Source organism: Henckelia pumila, chromosome 3 (genome assembly GCF_033568475.1).
Source record: "Henckelia pumila isolate YLH828 chromosome 3, ASM3356847v2, whole genome shotgun sequence".
In the NCBI taxonomy this organism is placed as follows: Eukaryota; Viridiplantae; Streptophyta; class Magnoliopsida; order Lamiales; family Gesneriaceae; genus Henckelia; species Henckelia pumila.
In genome coordinates this window covers 61,577,952-61,594,004 of record NC_133122.1, presented here as the reverse complement: position 1 = coordinate 61,594,004, position 16,053 = coordinate 61,577,952, and the positions used below count along the sequence as shown (strand labels likewise).

General features: G+C 32.6%; 1 protein-coding gene and 1 non-coding gene across 4 annotated transcripts; one reads left to right on the top strand and one right to left on the bottom strand.

The window, feature by feature from the left end:
* The first annotated feature begins 203 nt into the window (after nucleotides 1-203).
* LOC140894225 (small nucleolar RNA R71) lies at nucleotides 204-310 on the top strand. Its single transcript, XR_012153769.1, has one exon. It is a non-coding gene; the product is annotated as a small nucleolar RNA R71 (small nucleolar RNA).
* A 10,496-nt stretch (nucleotides 311-10,806) lies between these two features.
* Nucleotides 10,807-14,563, bottom strand: LOC140891462 (disease resistance protein RPM1-like). 3 transcript variants are annotated; one of them, XM_073299956.1, is made up of 3 exons: nucleotides 14,431-14,563; nucleotides 14,270-14,349; nucleotides 10,807-13,712 (listed from the first exon to the last, which is right to left on the bottom strand). In XM_073299956.1, exon 3 carries the CDS (start codon nucleotides 13,673-13,675, stop codon nucleotides 11,441-11,443), a length of 2,235 nt encoding a protein of 744 aa, XP_073156057.1. In that variant the 5' UTR covers nucleotides 13,676-13,712; nucleotides 14,270-14,349; nucleotides 14,431-14,563; the 3' UTR covers nucleotides 10,807-11,440. The 3 variants fall into 3 exon arrangements, with proteins under 3 accessions (XP_073156057.1, XP_073156058.1, XP_073156059.1); XM_073299957.1 differs by lacking the exon at nucleotides 14,431-14,563 and having other exon boundaries at nucleotides 14,270-14,420; XM_073299958.1 differs by lacking the exons at nucleotides 14,270-14,349; nucleotides 14,431-14,563 and adding an exon at nucleotides 13,797-14,188.
* Nucleotides 14,564-16,053: the final 1,490 nt, after the last annotated feature.

Sequence of the window (16,053 nt, the reverse complement as noted above, 5' to 3'; positions counted from 1 at the left end):
CATTGAAGTAAACGCATGTACTTGATGGATTCCCGCAGATTTCCTTAACGGATTCCTCTCGATTGAGGATGGTAGCTGCTAGAAACCATTTCCTCAAATAATTTATACCCATCTTCTGGTGATTTTTGCAGGAGATTTCCAACTGCAGTTGCATCTAACATAGGGAGATTAGATAAAAAGTTTGTTCCACAAGCTAGTCAAACAATTTATGATGTGAGCATATTCTCAGCAGGTCCTTGTAGCGCTCTCATGTCTCATACAATGATTCTTGTTCACATTGAACAAAAGTAGTGATATTTGTTCTCAGTTTCATCAACTTTGAGGGAGGGTAATACTTGGTGAGAAATGTTTTTTCCAAATCATCCAAGGTTGTGATGATAGAATCTACAGGTAAATTATTTAGACACACTTTAGCCTTATCTCTCAGCGAAAAGAGAATAAACGCAAACTAATAGCATCATCAGAAACTCCCTGTTGCTTGATAGTATCACAAATTTCTAGAAAATCCGCAAGCGTTAGGATTGTCAATTGTCGTTCCACCAAATTGGACTGAGTTATGGATCATCTTCATTATGGCGGGCTTTATCTGAAAATGGTTTGCTACCATGGTTGGTCTAATGATTCTTGTCCTAGCATCCTTGATAGATGGTAAGGCACAATCCATCATGGATCTATTGGCAGGTGGTGCTTCAGCATCTGCGTCACATTCATTGCTGTTCAGTGGCCTTCTTCTCCTACGAAAGTTCTCTCGATTTAAGGATCAAAAGGTACGAGTTTTGAGTTGGAAGATTGTAGCATGTACGATAGGATGCTCCTACGATTACAAAATTTAAGTAAGAGGATAGAAATCAAATTGGTCGAAAGAAAAATGTATAAGATAAATTAAAATGACTAACAGTTTACGGTAACGACGCCAAAAACTTGATCGAGCAAATACTACAACGAAAATTCACTAAGAATATATATATATATATATATACCAATTAAGCTTGAATATATCACAAGTTCATGAATCAAATAATAAAATAGTATACTAGAGTACGAGTATCGTCCACAAAGACTATATCACACAATAATTTGTTTATATAGATTCTCTAACCAAAGTTCGTGACGATTTTGAGATGTTTTTATAATTAAGAACATTTAGTAAACTAACAATTATTGAATCACACAAAATTTGACACTAAAATAAATTCTGGAAATTTATATAATAATGAGGTTTGTTGGAATGTTGGTTCACCATCCCGTAATTGGTTTGCACAATTAAGCTTCCAATTATACACTCATTTTTGGCAAGATTTCCTAAGTTATCAACACTCTATCTCGAACTATATCAACCTAATTCAATTTAATGAAATAATAAAATATCTTTGATCATTTATCACTACCGAATTGCATGACGCTCCGTGAAATCTCATAACTTTCGACCTATTGGACTATGACTATCAACATATACTCCACACCATATATCTATGTATATTGTAAGTCCTTGGATTATGTCACTCGTTTTAATTATAAATCCACCTTTTAATGTTATTCATAAAATATAAATTTATGAAGAAGTTATCTACGCTTCAACATATAACAGGATAACAATGACAAAATCAAGTAATCATAGAATAGAATAAATAATTGGTCCAAATCTCCATCGCACATTGATAAGTGCAATTTCTGCACTTATATTTTATATGAATTAACTTGGCTTTTGTTATGTATCGAGTGATATTATGCGTAAATTTGTTTGTTTGAGTCGTTTGTAGGATTAGGTGACAATAAATTTTTGGTGAGAAAAAGAAGTGAAAAAGATGAAATGAGAGAAGAAAATAAGATCGAATCAAAAAGGGAGTGTGAATATCGAAGTTGATGCAAGAAAGTGAGTCTCGCACAGGGCGCACCCGCTCTAGGCAAGACATTTCCGACGAAAAAGTTACCCGATTAGCGCCCCTGCGCCCAGAAGACAGCACACCCACGCCCACTTCGTCGTATTTTTGGAAACTTTTTCTCTCAGTTTTTAAAAATATTTCTTGGATTAATTGAGGGATTATCAAGTTTTGTCAAGGGTTTGTGATGACTGAGAGATTTGGGAGAGCACAAGAGCCAAAGAATTCGGTACAGGGCGGAAGACGACATCATTCAGCGACGGTGAAGCTTATTCTATCTTTGCTTCTTGATTCTCTTTGATACTCTATTTTTAATTTGATGAAGTATTTGAAAAACATGTTTAGTTTATTGATTAAACTCTTCATGAACTAATTTCTTTGTCTAGAGGCTACATGGATCTTGACTTGAATCCATGATTTTGATGTTTTGATTTATTATATATTTGAATTCTTCGTACAATTTATTTGTGTTTTACTTATTTTAATGCTTTCAATTTACTGATCATAGATTGAATGATTTATTATTTGGAATCTATCACTCGAGAGAGGGGATTTTGAATACGACATAGGAAAATACATCTTTGGTGTTTATATTGTTCGAGAGACATAGAAGTCGTTAGAATAATTAATGCGCTATTAACCGGATTTAATAATTGAACTTAGATAGAAATATTTAGTTCACTTAGATGCGAATTTCTGCTTAACACTTGATAGAGGGGAGTAGAAAATAATAGGAATTCTTGGCTAATAAACTATAAGAATTTATAATTCAAATAAATTGTGGTGGATAGTCAAGTGAAGTTGAACCTCTATAATTTATCTTTCATTGAACTTTCGTCTTGCAAACTCGTTGTTAATTAAATTTATTTATTGCAAATTTAAGTTACTTGAATTAAAAACCATTATCGTAGCTCTAAATAGGAAAAAAAATTATTAGTTTCAAATATTTAATATGATATCATTTTATTCATTCTCTGTGAGATCGACTTGGACTTAATCTCTATATTAAAACTTGATATCGTACGTTTGCGAGCGAAAAACATGCAACAAGTATTTGGCGTCGTTGCCAGGGAATGGATTTTATTTGATTTATATTAAATTGTACTAATTAGTATTAAATTTGATTTAGAGCAAATTTTTATTTTATTGGTTTTTAATTTAAATTTTATCTTCTTTGTTTATGCAGTTTATGCAAAAAAGACAAAGTTACGACTCACAGCTCTTTGATCCAGAAATTGAGAAAACTGCGAAAACATTGAGAAAAGCTAGAAGAGAAGAGTTGCAACAAATGGCTGAAAATAGAGAAAACAGAGGAGAAGGTGAAAATAACGGTCCGGTGCCAATCAGATATCATTTTAGACCGGTGATCAACAATCACTATTCTGGAATTTCTCAGCAGAATATCACGGCTAATAATTTTGAGTTGAAGCCAGCATTAATCAACATGGTGCAACAGAATCAGTTTAGGGGTGCAGCTACTGAAGATCGTAATTTGCACTTGCTCACTTTTCTGGAAATTGCTGAAAATATAAAGATTCATGGTGTTAATGAAGACACCATCAGACTACGACTGTTCTCCTTCTCTTTTAGAGACAATGCTCGTAGTTGGTTGCAATCACTGCCTCTTGGGAGTATTACCACATGGGATGATATGTCTTCTAAATTTTTGGCTAAGTATTTTTCGCCTGCCAAGTCTACCCAACTGAAAATTGAGATCACTACATTCAGACAACAAGATTATGAGCAATTGTATGAAGCATGTGATTGCTATGAAGAATTACTACGAAAGTGTCCAAACCATAATTTTGCAGATTGAGAGCAAATTGAATTATTTTACAATGTTTTGAATGGGCCAATTTGGATTTCTGTGGATGCTGCTGTTGAATTATTATAGCTATCCGCGGCGCACATTGCACGCCGCGAAAAGTCCTTTTTCTTGTAGTGTACCATTATTTTAATTATTTTTATGCTATCAACTATTATTTTTATCCAATTAAGTTTCAAATGATGACAACTAAACCTTTTAATTTTCATTCAATTTCCATTCAACACGGTTATTATCGAATAAATAATTTTTTAATTTAGTGGAAATAAAATGAAAAAGTTTAGTGGATACATAAAAACTCCCAAATGTGGATACAAGCATCAATTTAAGGCAATCATTTAAACATAAGGACAATTTGGATGATAAACAAAATTATTTACACATTGAACATAAAAAACACAATTTATTTTATATTTACACAATAAATCGAAGAGTGCATGACAAAAATTTAATTGAACAATGAGAGGCAAAAAAATATTTGTAGAATAAAAATTCATCTAACATGACAATAAATTAAGAGGCAAACATTTAAGAGGAATACAATTTCACTCACCTTCTTTAAATGTTGGCACAAGAACAAAATCGACATGCCACAATTAAACTCTCACAATTTTAATATTCACACAAGTACAAAGTGGACATTTGACAATTAATAAAAAAACACAATTTATTTTATATTACACAATAAATCGAAGAGTGCATGACAAAAAATTAATTGAACAATTAATGAAAGACAAAATATTTGTAGGATAAAAATTCATCTACAATAAATTAAGAGGCAAGCATTTAAGAGGAAGATAATTCCACTCACCTTCTTTAAATGTTGGCACAAGGACAAAATAGGCATCCCACAATTAAACTCTCACCATTATAATGTTCACACAAGGATAAAGTTGACATTTGACAATTAAACTCACACTTTTTAAGGCATATTAGATTAGATTAGATTTACATAATCTCTTACGCAGTGTTTGGTACATAAGATTAAGTAGGTTTGCGTGTGATTTTTCATTTAATCCATTGTTTGGTAGGATTTTTATTAAAACAAGCTAATCTAACCTAGAAAGGATAAAGTTGTTTTATAGTAGGTTAACTAAACACTCCTCTCACCCTAGTATTATTTATCCTTGTTTTTATCTTACTCATAAATTCCATAATTACCCTTTCCCTTCAATCTAAAAATCATCTATCCAATAAAATATAAATGGTATTTTTGGCAAAAAAAATTTAAACCATTATTTAATCTTATTCCTAAAAATCAAACCAAATACAATACTATTTTTAACACAAATTATCAATCCTTATTTATCATTTCTTTTATCATTCATTTAATAATCATTCAATAATTCTATCAATTGAACCAAACACTGTGTTAATCTATTTCTTCATATTTGTATGTGATATGTTTTTTTTTATTTTTGGGTCTTGAAATTCAATTTCTTTCGTTTATTTGTATTTATTATTTTTTCTTAGAGAATATGCTACTTCCGTTTTTTGTATTTATTTTCTTGAGGAGAATCAAGTTGTTTTCGTTATTATATTAATTAATTTAATTTGAGATTTGTTTTTTTTTTATCAAACGTTATGTTTTGAATTCGTCTTCTTTATACATAAATTGGATTGATTCTCATGCTTTGATCAATCTATGTTAAATCGTTTCTATTTATTTTTCTGTTTCAGGTGTGAATTTCCATTAAATTCACAAAATATAATAAAATACATTTGATTTTACTATTGTTTTATTGTACATTATAGTTTGTGTTTATAGTTGAAAATTCTAACAGTGGAATATTGACTATATTATTTACATAGTTGGACTTGTTAAGGTGTCTCATTTAAAATGGTAAGTTATTTGAAAATTTTATTCTTTTAACTTAAAAAGAGTAAACAATAAAAGGATAAAAGTACATTTTTAGTTCTTATACTTTCATATCAAAATGTTTTTGGTCATTAATATTTTAAAGCAACATTTTTAGTCATTAAGCTTTGAAAATTGCAACACAATTAGTCCTTATCAATTATTTTATGGTTAAATATATTTTTAGGGACTGATTTATGATATTTTTAAATTATAGGACCTAAAATATATAAATAAAATCATAAAAAATAAAGACATAAATAATCACATATCTTCAACATAAACATATTTATTCCTTTTTATAATGTTATTACATGTAAATAAATTTTATTACATTTTGTTTATTTAAACAAAATAAATCTACTCTAGTACATAGAGTTTTTGCATAAAAATAATTGAATATGTTTTCAAAATTAAAATATCCTATAAAAATAGATACCACGTAATATAATATATTTATCAAGATGGACACATTAATTACAACTCTTTATTATTCAAATAATGGTATCTATTGTAAATTATATATTAAAATTAGATTGAAAATTATTGTGATGGTGATGTGATGATATTTTTAATTTTTGAATATGTAATGGATGACATATTTATTTCTTGGACATTTCTCAATTGATGGTCTATAAATAGACCTCAATATTTGTGAAGAAAATACACAATTTTAGAGAGAAGAATTATAAAGTTTAGTGTTTGATATATTTTGAGTTTTTGGAGTTTTTACTTTTTACTATAAATTTTTACTTTTTCACAACACGTTATCAGCACGATCGCTCGAAGACTCCGTAAAATTTTTCGAAGCTCACAAACACAAGAAAAAGTTTGATATGGAAAATGCTATGAGCAAACATGGAAATAATATCATGGAAATTTGCATACCGGATAGTGGTACAACGCACACTATTCTGCGAGATGAAAGATATTTCTTGGAAATAAAACCAACAAAAACAATGGTGAATACAATATCAGGTCCTGTAGACTTGATTGAGGGTTGTGGAAAAGCACATTTTTTGTACCTAATGGTACAAAATTTTTGATAAATGATGCTTTGTATTCACCAGAATCGAAAAGAAATTTGTTGAGTTTTACTGACATATATTCTCATGGATATGATACTGAGACGATAACTGATGGAAATCAGAAATATATGTGTCTTACCACATATAAATCAGGAAAGAAATATGTGGTTGAAAAATTATCAATGCTTCCTACTGGATTGCATTATACACATATAAGGCCAATCGAATCAAATATGGTGGTTAATAGTTCTTCAATATTAACCAATTGGCATGATCGATTGGGACATCCTGGTTCAATAATGATGCGAAGAATTATTGAAAATACGCATGGTCATCCATTGAAAGACCAGAAGATCTTTCAGAATAATAAGTTTCAATGTAAAGCATGTTCTCTTGGAAAACTTATTATAAGACCATCGCCAGCTAAAATCCAAACAGAATCACCCATATTTCTTGAACGTATTCAGGGTGATATTTGTGGGCCAATTCATCCACCATGTGGACCATTTTGATATTTTATGGTATTGATCGATGCCTCCAGCAGATGGTCACATGTATGCTTATTGTCAACTCGAAATGTGGCATTTGCAAGATTAATGGCTCAAATAATAAAATTGCGGAATCAATTTCCCGATTATACAATCAAGAAAATAAGACTTGATAATGCTGGAGAATTTACTTCCCAAACTTTCAATGACTATTGTATGTCAATGGGAATTACTGTTGAACATCATGTTGCTCATGTTCATACACAGAATGGATTAGCTGAATCATTGATTAAACGTCTACAACTGATTGCTAGACCAATGATTATGAGAACAAAGCTCCCTATTTCTATATGGGGACATGCAATTTTACATGCTGCGGCATTAATTCGCATCAGACCAAGTGCATATCATAAATTCTCCCCATTGCAGCTTGCATTTGGTAAAGAACCAAATATTTCTCATTTGAGAATTTTTGGATGTATGGTGTATGTGCCTATTGCACCACCTCAACGATCAAAAATGGGTCCTCAAAGAAAAATCGGTATTTATATCGGTTATGATAGCCCATCAATCATTCGATATCTTGAGCCTCAGACAGGCGATGTGTTTACAGCACGTTTTGCTGATTGTCATTTTAATGAAGAAATCTTTCCAATGTTAGGGGGAGAAAAGAAACACATCGAAAAAGAAATCACATGGTATGTACCATCATTGTTACATTTGGATCCAAGGACCAAACAATGTGAGAAAGATGTACAGCAAATTGTGCACTTGCAAAGAATTGCAAATCAAATGCCAGATGCATTTGCAGACACAAAAGGGGTAACAAAATCATATATACATGCTGTAAATGCCCCTGCTCGAATTGAAATTCCAAAGAAACAAATTGAAGACACTCATGATGTCATAAAACGCTTGAAGCGTGGAAGGCCAGTCGGTTCCAAGGATAAAAATCCTCGGAAAAAAAAAAGGCATAGAGAAACACGATGATCATAAAATAGAAAATGGTGTTCCAGAAGAAACGCCTGATGATGAAAATGTTCTGTCAGAACCACAAACTGACGAGAATCGTGAAATCTCTATCAATTATATTAATACTGGAAAAATATGGAACCGAAAAGACATAGAAAATATTGATGAGATATTTTCTTATAATGTGGCTTGTGACATCATAAATGAAAATGAGGATCATGAACCAAAATCTTTTGGTGAATGTAAAACTCGTCATGATTGGGCCAAATGGAAAGATGCCATCCAGGTTGAATTGGATTCGCTGAATAAACGTAATGTTTTTGGACCTATAGTCCTCACACCTGAAGGTGTAAAACCTGTTGGATACAAATGGGTTTTTATTCGAAAAAGAAATGAGAAAAATGAAATAGTCAGATATAAAGCTAGACTTGTTGCACAAGGTTTTTCTCAAAGGTCTGGAATTGATTATGAAGAAACGTATTCTCCTGTTATGGATGCAATTACGTTTCGATATTTGATTAGTTTGGCAGTGTCTGAAAATTTGGAAATGTGTCTTATGGATGTTGTTACAGCATACTTATACGGATCACTTGATAGTGATATATACATGAAAATCCCTGAAGGATTTAAGATGTCTGAAGCACAAAGTTCAAAACCCAGAGAATTTTATTCTGTAAAATTGCAAAGATCATTATATGGGTTAAAACAATCCGGCCGAATGTGGTATAATCGACTAAGTGAGCACTTGATGAAAAAGGGATATGTAAATGATCCAATATGCCCTTGTGTTTTCATCAAGAAAACAACATCCGGATGTGTAATTATTGATGTATATGTTGATGATTTAAATATCATTGGAACAAATAAAGAAATTCAAGAAGTTATGATGTACTTGAAAGAAGAATTCGAAATGAAGGATCTTGGAAAAACCAAGTATTGCCTGGGTTTGCAAATTGAACAAAAAGAATGTGGAATTTTTGTTCACCAGGCAAATTATACAGAAAAGATCCTTAAACGTTTTAATATGGATAAATCAAATCCATTAAGTACTCCAATGGTTGTAAGATCATTAAACATAGAAAAAGATCCATTTCGTCCATGTGAAGGTGATGAAGTTATTCTTGGTCCTGAAGTACCATATCTAAGTGCCATTGGTGCCCTTATGTATCTTGCAAATTGCACTAGACCTGATATATCTTTTGCTGTAAATTTATTGGCAAGATTCAGTTCATATCCAACAAAAAGGCACTGGAACGGAATTAAACATATATTCCGTTATCTACGAGGAACGACAGATTTGGGACTTTTGTACTCAAAAGACACCATTCAAAGTATCATTGGTTATGCTGATGCTGGATATTTATCTGATCCACATAAGGCACGTTCCCAAACCGGATATGTATTTACTCGTGGAGGCACCGCAATTTCTTGGCGTTCACAGAAACAAACACTCGTAACAACTTTATCAAATCACGCCGAGATTATTGCATTACATGAAGCAAGTCGTGAATGTGTATGGTTAAAATCAATGACACAACATATCCAAACTTCTTGTGGATTATCAGTAGACAAGAAGCCTGTGACGTTATATGAAGACAATGCTGCATGTATTTCTCAAATGAAAGAAGGATACATCAAAAGTGACAGAACAAAACATATCCCCCCAAAATTCTTTGCCTACACTCAAGAGCTTGAGAAGAATAAAGATATTGATATCTGTTACATTCAATCAAGTGAGAACTCATCAGATCTCTTCACAAAGGCACTTCCCACGACGATATTCAGAAAGCATATATACAACATTGGGATGCGCAATCTACGGAATATGTGAAGAATCACTCATATTAACATGAGGGGGAGTTTACGTGGCTGCACTCTTTTTTCCTTGCTATGGTTTTTATCCCACTGGGTTTTTCCTAGTAAGGTTTTTAACGAGGCAGCATAAACACGTAATAAAGACAGTCATCATATCACGATCATCATCACAAGGGGGAGTATTGTAAATTATATATTAAAATTAGATTGAAAATTATTGTGATGGTGATGTGATGATATTTTTAATTTTTGAATATGTAATGGATGACATATTTATTTCTTGGACATTTCTCAATTGATGGTCTATAAATAGACCTCAATATTTGTGAAGAAAATACACAATTTTAGAGAGAAGAATTATAAAGTTTAGTATTTGATATATTTTGAGTTTTTGGAATTTTTACTTTTTACTATAAATTTTTACTTTTTCACAACAATATCAAAGTTTATTAAACATACGACTTACCCATCCAATTATCTACTTCAGCCATCGTGTCCTTTTATTATTGACACGTACCCTAACTTGAGAAACATGCGCTAGCTTACGCTCAACCCCTTTCTGCATATTTTTAATTTTGAAACTTAACAAAGTACCCATAATGAACATTATGATTTTTAAGTTATTGGTGTTATATACTTTTGTTTAATTTGAAAATAATGTCTATGACCATTGTCCATCATATATCTTTAATGTTTATTATATATATTAATAAACATACATATAATTTTAGGTTTATCACGTGCTGCATCGCACGTGCACTTTCCTAGTATATATATATATATATATATATATATATATATATATATATATATATATCATGATAGACACATTAATTACAAGTCTTTATTATTCAAATAATGACATTAATAATGGGATCAAAGTGTATTAAACATACGACTTACCCATCCAATTATGGGTAAATAAGATCTTACTTAAGAGTTCCCCAAACAATATCTAGAGATTTATCCAGACCCCACATATATTGATTAATTTTCACAGTTGGATGAACAATAAAGACACTTTTTATACAGGTAGGTTTTATATATAAAGGTAGGTTGAAATGATCTTAAATTATCTACGGCAGCCATCGTGTCCATTTATATATAAAGGTAGGTTGAAATAAAGAGTTCCCCAAATAATGCGCAAGCCCTCCTGCACGTTTCTGCATGGCAACTCTCCTAATGAATTTCTCCGACATTTCAATGAGCAACACATCCTTGAGATTGGTTAGATGGTCGATGCCCTCTGGCAACTCCTCCATTAGTTTACAATCCCGAAGTGTCATTTTTACCAGATGAGGCATGCAACCCTTCTCCACTCTCACACTTGTCAATCTTCTTAGTTCCCGAAGATGCAGAGTCTTGAGGTTCTGAAATTTTCTGTCCTTGAAAATTAATTCTTCACCTTCATATGAAAGTTGGCCCATGTATAGGAATAACAGATTGGGCAAATCTCCCAGGTGTTGTAATGGATCCTCTCTTAATCTGCTCCAGCTCAAGTGTAGTTCCGTGAGCCCTTCAAGGGAATACACCATTGAGGAAACTTCTCCATACGTCCCCTCAGAATGACTTTACTAAGAAATGGCAAAGGCGAAGAAGAAGATAAAGAGTAATGTGCGCAGTTTGGTAAGTTTCCCTAATGAGGAGCAAAGATCCTTTCCGTCTTCTCTTCTCAGCTTTGTAATGCCTAATCTTGGCAGTTGAGTTAGCTTCCCTATTTCCCGCACTATTTTTATGCCATCTGCTGCTTCATCTGCATCTATAAAACAAAGCTTTTGTAAGCATGTCAAGTTGCATCCTATTGAATACGGAGCCTTCAAGGTTCTTGCAATAGAATGAAAAGTTTTTATATCTCCGTATGTGTATACAAGTAGATGGCGAAGCTTGTGAAGTTTCAGAATCTCAATGGGCAATTCGGTCACTTTGGATTTCTTGAGATCTAAGGTCTCTAAGTTTTCAAGATTTCCGATTGATTTTGGAATGAGTTTGATGTTTGTCCTCCTTAAGCCGAGATATGTGAGGTAATAGAGTTGGAACACTTCAGTTGGGATGCTTTCTATTGGAGCTCCTCTTATATCTAAAATTTTCAATAGTCTACAACGACCCCCCAAAACCTTTTGGAACATCATCATTCCAGATTCTGAATCTGCAAAGTACTCCAACCAAAACAAAGAGCGAAGATACTTAAAGTTGCAGCTTTCCTTTGTTGAAGTACTAATTGCCATGCGTCGGATCTTATCAGGACAGCTCATTTCTTCTCCACAGGCTACTGTGAGAAGATTTTGTTCTTTTGATTTTGAAATGATGAAGTTTCGTAGAATGTCATGGATACGAAACTTTCTTGGCCTTCCATCTTGATATGTATCTGCTACCTGGATTAGACTTCTGTTGAGAAGCTCGTTAAGGTAGGACTCTGCCACTTCTTCTGGTGTATTTCCCTCTTTTGCCACCACGAAACCTTCTGTTATCCATAGTCGAATTATTTTCCACTTTAAGAGCAATTCATCTTCTGGAAAAATGCTCAAATATAAGAAGCAAGCTTTGAGATAGTAGGGCAGGTCGTAATAGCTAAGAGACAGCAATTTGTTCATTCCTTTGAGAGAGTCCTCTTGTGATTCGACACCAATCTTACGCTCAAACATTTTCCAATCTTCAAGATTGTTGTCTTTGGTTGCTAAGAGGCCGCCAATAACTACAATTGCAAGCGGCAAGCCCTCACATCTTCGTAAAATACTTCTTGAGATTTCAGTTAAATACAGGGGACATGAATTACGCGGAAATGCCTTTCTGTAAAACAACTCTTCCGATTTTTCAGGAGCCAAACAATTTAAATGATACAGATGATCATTTTTCTCGCAACAGGCAACATTGCCTACTTCTTCCAAACGTGTGGTGATGATGATGCGTCCACGAGCACTCGTTCTTGGAAATGCGCGTCTAATGGATTCCCATGCACCGACTTTCCAAACATCATCAAGGACAATCAAGTAAGTTTTATCCTTGAGAAACTCATGAACATACTCTTTCATTTTGGCACCAGTCATTGCTTCCAGAATTTGAGGCCGTGGAAGGTTGATTTCATTAGCAAGATCTTTAATCATTTCTCGCAAAAGATGCTCCAAGTTGAAGTTTTCTGAAACAGTAATCCACACATGGCTATTGAAATTGGCCTTCACCGATGCATCATCGTAGATCTTTTTAACAAGGGTTGTTTTACCCAAACCACCCATGCCTACCACTGAAATGACCTTAAGCCCATCATCATCACTCTGCATAAGCCAATCTAAAAGTTGTTTCTTTGGCTTTTCGATGCCCACGACCTCTGCTTCTTCCAATAGAAGCGCATCACCTCGAGTGTCATATGTTTTATTGCTTGATCGTTCATTCATATCATTGTACACGTCTTTGAATCTCTCGCGACTCTTGGAAACATTTTCCAGTCTCAACTTGATAATTTGGAATTCAGAAGCAATTCGATGGCGGGATCTCAAATTTTTCATCGAGCAATACATCTTTTTTATGTACCGATTCAACCAACTCGTGTCACGACGTTGATAGGAAAATCGGAGCATGTACATGGCAAGAACATCTTCAGTGTCGTAAGTGATTTCACGCACTTGCTTGACCCATTCTTTGAGTAGCTCATCGCTTTCTTCTTTTGCATCAGCAGCTCGAAGGAAGGCCCTCATGTGTCCCAATTCATCTCGAATGTAGACTGCATTATTTCCAATCCCTCCAAGCAATTTTCGCTCCTCTAAGAGCAACACAGTAAGCTGATCCAAGAGAAAAGATACTGCACTCTCTGCCATTTTTTGCTTCTTCGAGTCCTTTCAAAATATTGTTATGCTGCAAAATATAAAGATTACAAGGAAATATTCTCAATTAATATCTATTCTAGAACTAGAAATTCAGTTTTTAAAAAGATGCGACCTTTACGTCAAAATGAGTGCTCTACTTTACTTCAAGTACTACTCTACTTCAAGTCGTGAACGAGATCGAGCTAGATTGAGTATCAATGGAGGTTGAGATTTCTTGATTGTATTAGCCAAAATTGGATTTTTAACATTTATGCTCAATTCATTCGCCTAAGACAAACCCATATTAATTGGAGGAAAATAAACCTACCTTATTCCCTTGTACTAACTATCGATTATGCAATCACACTCGTTGATTCTCATTCTGCCTTTTCTCTACTCAATTTAAAAAATATAATATTAATATAGATCAAGGTCAGTTTTTTTTCAAAAATAAAAATATTTTTTTTATCTCACTATAAAAAATCATACCAAACACAATATTATTTTATCACTTTATATTACATTACTATATCAATAATTTTTTTTTATCATTTATATATTTATCATTTAATAATCTCATTTTATTAAATGAACTAGAAAACTTACCTGGATGATCAGATGTACATTTAATTTTTCGGCCAAAAAGAGGATTCGTGATCAAAGTATATACACAGATCTGGTTCTTGCTGATCATTTGGAGAAAGAACAATAAATTAAATATTATTCTTATATTAACAAATATTTTATACATGCGCAAACATACATACATAAGTTGAAGAAGCACATCGATGAGATAGCCTATGGGAGTAATTGATCGGAGACTCGCAGCACTACTGAATTGCAATTTTTTATTTCATCCACATAAAAAGAGAAAAAATATCGCAATTAATGTTGCAAGCTGTATTTGTTGAATTATTGGTGTGCTCTTTACCAACAGTCTAGATTGTGACTTATCAGAGAACGACCAAAACCCAACCGGTCAACCACTCAAATTATTTATTTATTTTTTTGTGACTTATCAAAAAACGACCTACCAACTACTCAAATTATTTATTTTTTTATGACGTTGAAACCCATAATCGTTATTTTTTTGTGTGAACGTAAGTCTCGAATTAACACAATAGTTTACAAACGTATAATTCACCTATTACATTAGGGGTGTCAAAATTCAACCCAATCCGTCAACCCGACACGACTAGGGGTGTCAATCGGGTCGGGTGGGTCGGGTTTCGGGTTAACCCGCAATTTTTTTTTTTTCAACCCGAATCCGAAGCAACCTGAAAACCCCCAACCCGAACACGAACCCGCCTAACCCGACTCAACCCGCCTAATCCGCCTAACCCGAATTTTATTTATTTTTTTAATTTTTTTGAAAAAATTAATGAAAATAATTCGAAAAAATAAAAATAATAATAATAATATTTAAATTTAAATACATAATGACAAAATCTCTGATTTAAATTTGAAAGTTTAATTGTAAAAAATTAAAATTATATTTACTAAATCAAATAAACAATTGTTTAAAAAATAAAAAAATGTACAAAATAAATATTAAATGATAAAAATTTATCATATAAATATACAATAAATTTTGTTCAAACAAACTATATATAAAAATATATGTAATATTTTCCAAAAAAAAAAAATTCGTGCCAACCCGCGACCCAACCCGAACCCGCCTAACCTAGCACTAACCCGAACCCACTCAACCCGAACCCGAAAAACCCCAACCCAAACCTGATTTTTTTCGTATTGGTTCGTGTCGGGTTGACGGGCCGTGTTGCATTTTGACACCCCTAGACACGATTCAACCCGAAAAATATCAGGTTAGGGTTGGGGGTTTTTGGGTTTGGGTCGAATCGGATTGACCCAAAAACTAAACCGAAAAAATTAATCGGGTTTCGGTTGGGTTAGGATCAATCCGGGTTGACCCGAAATAACCCGAAACTTTTAATTATTATTATTTTTATATAAAATTAAGATAGATTTACTACATTTTTATACGTTGTATGCTTGAAAAAAAATTATTATATATTGATATAATATATTTTCTAAATTTAATGTTTATTTTGTACAATTTTTATTTTTTAAAATATTTTTTTATTTTTTGTATTAAATATTAAGTATACTTTAAATTTGTTATAACTAAAAGTTCAAATTTAAATTATATATAAGTTTAGATTTTGTTATTATGTGTTTTAAATTAAATATTATTATTATTTTTGTGTTTTTTGAATTTTTATTTAATAATTTTGTTTTAAAAAAATCGGGTTGGTTCGGGTTGGTCGGGTTCGGGTTCGGGTTCGGGTTTGGGTTTGGGTTGGGCATTTTTGGGTTGATTCGGGTTCGGGTCGAGTTCGAATTGAAGAAATTTTTAGAATTATTTTCGT

Coding starts and splice junctions, on each gene's coding strand:
- LOC140891462 (XM_073299956.1), bottom strand. CDS start 13,675: ATGGCAGAGAGTGCAGTATCTTTTCTCTTGGATCAGCTTACTGTGTTG.